Source organism: Echinops telfairi, unplaced genomic scaffold (assembly GCF_000313985.2).
Source record: "Echinops telfairi isolate 266 unplaced genomic scaffold, ASM31398v2 ScPeMD7_5;HRSCAF=22, whole genome shotgun sequence".
NCBI classification, from domain to species: domain Eukaryota; kingdom Metazoa; phylum Chordata; class Mammalia; order Afrosoricida; family Tenrecidae; genus Echinops; species Echinops telfairi.
The window spans coordinates 14,592,758-14,596,633 of record NW_022103901.1 but is presented as its reverse complement, the minus strand read 5'-3'; the positions used below and the strand labels follow the sequence as shown (position 1 = coordinate 14,596,633).

Here is a 3,876-nt window from a genome sequence, read left to right as displayed (position 1 = left end):
ACAAGGGATAAGAATCTTGGGCCATCACGAGTGTGGAGAAACTGGATGGCTCCATAGCCGATTGTTGGTACTGAGCCCATGACTCTCCGGGTTGAGAGAGGGCCGTGCTCTGCTGGGAGTCGGTTTGCTACCCTGCCCCGCGGTGCTGAGCACATTCCCAGCATGCTCTAGAGTGTGGAGTTGTCCCTGTGGGCCTGCGTCTTCCCTGGTCCAGCCTGGGACTTTGCATAGACAGGAAACACCCAGACCAGGCTTTGTGAGGCTGTGAGCACTTAACCTGATATATTTTGAAGTTGCTGTCCTTTGTAGATTTGATTTGATTTTTTTGCCTCCTTTATCCACTTGTGTTAACTAATGAGCTCCTTTTTCCTTGTTTGTTTTTTTTTCTCCCCCCATGTCCCTGTAAAAGGCCCTCGGGACCAAGGCCCACGCCATGACTCTGGTGAGTCCATGCAGGATGGAAAAGCAAGGCTTCATGGGGCCCTGGCACAGTCCTTGAAACCCAATGGAGAGAATGTAGACAGCTGTGGGGGGACAGGCGGGGACAAGCCAGACCGGGGCGCTAGACATGTGCCTGCAGTTAGCTGGTATCAGAAGCTTCATTCACGGGCTCCTTGACCAGAGCGTTAGTTGGTGTGAGGGCTCCAGGGAGCTGCATCCCAGGTGATGGGGACCGTGCTGAAGGGCTGCTACTAGGAGGGGTCGTGTTTGTGGGCAGCCGAGGGAAACACTTCCTGAATTGCTCGGTTTTGATTATGGCTGTGTAGTTTTCGATATAAAATAGTTTTTGTTTTTTACAATGGAGTTTGACACATTGGGTCTACTTGTTACTATTGAACTCTGGGCTCCAAGTTGATGGGGCTTCCCTTGCCCGAAGATAGTCCAGGTGGCTTCTGCAGCGCCCTGGGTCCTCGCAGGGGACTCGGTCCACCCACTCTGGGAAACATTGATCTACATCATTGAGAGATGAGTTTTGGTCGCAGGCTTAGTATTTTAAAGGTGCTCACTATTAGGGGTTGCTGTCTTCTTGTTGATCTTGTTTTCTTCCTCTTGCCCCCTTGCCTCGTTTCCGTGGTGGCTGCAAGCAGAACAGGATAACTCCGACAACAATACCATCTTTGTGCAAGGCCTGGGTGAGAACGTCACCATCGAGTCCGTGGCGGATTACTTTAAGCAGATTGGTATTATCAAGGTACTAGGGGTGTGAAGGGGGGCATGTGCTCATTGGGGCAGGGCTTCTGGCTAGTGAGGACAAACTGATAGCCGATTCGATATGTTGAAGAAAGAATATCAGTGCCTTCTGTTTTGTAAAAACATCCTGTCAACACAGGAAGGTGTCCTCGGGGAAGGAAGTGCCCAGTTTTGAGTGTCAGTCCCTAGCTTGTCTCTCGAGACTGGAAGTGAGAGACTGTTGGCACCCAGTTGAGCGTGCAAGGTGCTGAGACTAGGACACATTGGGACAAGGGGAGCTGAAGCGGGGAGGGTGGGGATGGTAGTACTGCTGTGTCCTTGAAAATGAACGGTAGCCCATTTAACCTTTCCCCACCTGCAGACAAACAAGAAGACAGGACAGCCCATGATCAACCTGTACACGGACAGGGAGACAGGCAAGCTGAAGGGCGAGGCCACCGTCTCCTTTGATGACCCGCCTTCGGCTAAAGCCGCTATCGACTGGTTTGACGGTACGGCTGTGCTTGTGAGGGGAGTGCTCACTGGCAGGCCGGCTGCTGGAACCCGCCCTTTGCTCTGAGGGAGAAACAGGGTGGTCTGCTCCAGGACAGCTGGGACAGCCTTGGAAACTACCAAGTCTTGGTGGATGGGCTTTGGCTGATGGGAGGAGGGAGAGGAGGGGCAGTGCCAGTCCTTGTATCTGCTGTCTGCCTGACAGCCAACTCGCTCGGAAGGTGCAGTCTTCTTGCACCCGGTGTACCAAATGTGGTTCTGAAGTCCTGATTTTGACAACAATTCTCACTGTATTCTTTATTTCTGTAGGTAAAGAGTTCTCGGGGAATCCCATCAAGGTCTCCTTTGCAACGCGGCGAGCAGACTTCAATCGGGGTGGCGGCAATGGTCGTGGAGGCCGAGGACGGGGAGGTGAGGAACTGTCTGGGTGGTATTTCCTGGTGCTGGGTGAGAGAGGGAGGGGGTTGGTGGTGGTGGTGGTGGTGGTAAGGGCTTTCCTGGAGGCGTGCATGGAGAACAGGCTCATGTGTTGTGCAGGACCTATGGGCCGTGGAGGCTATGGAGGTGGTGGTAGCGGTGGCGGCGGCCGAGGAGGATTCCCCAGTGGAGGAGGAGGTGGTGGAGGACAGCAGCGAGCTGGAGACTGGAAGTGCCCTAACCCGTGAGTGAAAAGCCCTTATCACCCGTTCAGTACTCTAACGGTTTGCTACTTCTCTCTGTGATGGTTGTGCGTACCATTTTATGTATGGCAGAGTTGTGTGTGTGCTTAACCGTGTCCAGGCCCCGGTCCTGCCATCCTGACAGTTGTCAGCCCGTTGTGTCAGTCCATCCCGTCGAGGTTCCTCCTGTATCTGCTGCCCCTTCACCAAACACGAGGTCCTCCTCCAGGGCTGGTCTCTTCTAACGTGTCCAAAGCACGTGAGCCCAAGGCTCCTTTCCTCTGGGAGCATCCTGGCTGTACATTGAAGACAGATGTGTCTGCTCCCATGGTGCTTTCCACAGTCTGCCAGCGCCGTCACTGAGATGCTTCGGTTCCCACTAGGGTGGGAAGGGCACCTGGGCTGCTATCAGTAACCCTGAAATTATCTTTTCAGGTCCTGCCTGTCTGCGGTGGGTGGAGGGGGGGGCGTATCGGGGATTATACCATCTGTAAGAGGTCACTATGATCCTTAATCTGTCTTTACCCCTGCCCCCCCTTGCTTCCCCTCAGCACGTGTGAGAACATGAACTTCTCCTGGAGGAATGAATGCAACCAGTGTAAGGCCCCGAAACCAGACGGCCCAGGAGGGGGACCCGGTGGCTCGCACATGGGTAAGGAGGAGGCCAAGCTGGTAACGGGTCAGAGAGCGAGCTCGAGGGAATGCTGGAAGGACTGGGGTCAGGGCAGCAGGATTTGGGGAGATGCTGATGGGTTTCTGTTGTGTCCTAGGGGGTAACTACGGAGATGACCGTCGAGGTGGCAGAGGCGGCTATGATCGGGGCGGCTACCGAGGCCGTGGTGGCGACCGAGGGGGCTTCCGAGGGGGCCGGGGCGGTGGGGACAGAGGTGGTTTTGGCCCTGGCAAGATGGACTCCAGGTGAGTGCAGGGTGGGGTTGGTGCTGGCCAACCATTGGGGTGGGTTTTTAATTTTGTTTTGAGGGTTCTGTTGGACCTGAGCTAGAGGGGGTTTGGGGAGGGGTGGGGGGCGTGGCAGCAAGGACTTGCAGGGTACTCTGCAGACCCTGCTGGCTGCAGGGTGTGGGGAGGGCTGGGGGGAGCACTAGAAATGCAAACCTGTGGCTTTTGTCTTTGCAGGGGGGATCACAGGCAGGACCGCAGGGAGAGGCCGTATTAACCTGGCTCCTGGAACAGCTGTCCTCCCGCACCACCCCCACCCCTTGTTCTTTTTGTAACCTTCCACCTCCACGGGTTTTTTGTGTTGGACTCTGTAATTGTAACATACCTCTGGTTCCCATTAAAAACCATCGTTTTAGTTACATGGTGTCCTCCTGCCCCTCCTCCCTCCCAACACTTGTAGAAGCTTGAGGTCAACTGGGTCAGGAATGTGGGTGGTTCTCCCGATGGGCCTGGCCTGTAGGGCGGGAACAGGGAACTTCGGGAGGGAGTTGTGGGATGGATGCTCAGCCCAGGGAGGAGAGGCACACGGCATGAGGAAAGCGGTGTAGATGAAGCACACCTCTGACTGACAGTG

The 3,876-nt window shown here is 55.2% G+C and overlaps 1 protein-coding gene across 1 annotated transcript in view; it reads left to right on the top strand.

The window, feature by feature from the left end:
* The window catches only part of FUS (FUS RNA binding protein), a 10,591-nt gene extending 6,930 nt beyond the window's left edge, over nucleotides 1–3,661 (top strand). Inside the window, exons 6-13 of the mRNA XM_045284808.1 lie at nucleotides 410–442; nucleotides 1,089–1,192; nucleotides 1,553–1,682; nucleotides 1,993–2,094; nucleotides 2,221–2,344; nucleotides 2,894–2,994; nucleotides 3,113–3,260; nucleotides 3,480–3,661. Coding sequence (XP_045140743.1) covers nucleotides 410–442; nucleotides 1,089–1,192; nucleotides 1,553–1,682; nucleotides 1,993–2,094; nucleotides 2,221–2,344; nucleotides 2,894–2,994; nucleotides 3,113–3,260; nucleotides 3,480–3,519 — 782 coding nt within the window. The 3' untranslated portion in view covers nucleotides 3,520–3,661. The remainder of the gene's footprint in view (nucleotides 1–409; nucleotides 443–1,088; nucleotides 1,193–1,552; nucleotides 1,683–1,992; nucleotides 2,095–2,220; nucleotides 2,345–2,893; nucleotides 2,995–3,112; nucleotides 3,261–3,479) is intronic.
* Nucleotides 3,662–3,876: the final 215 nt, after the last annotated feature.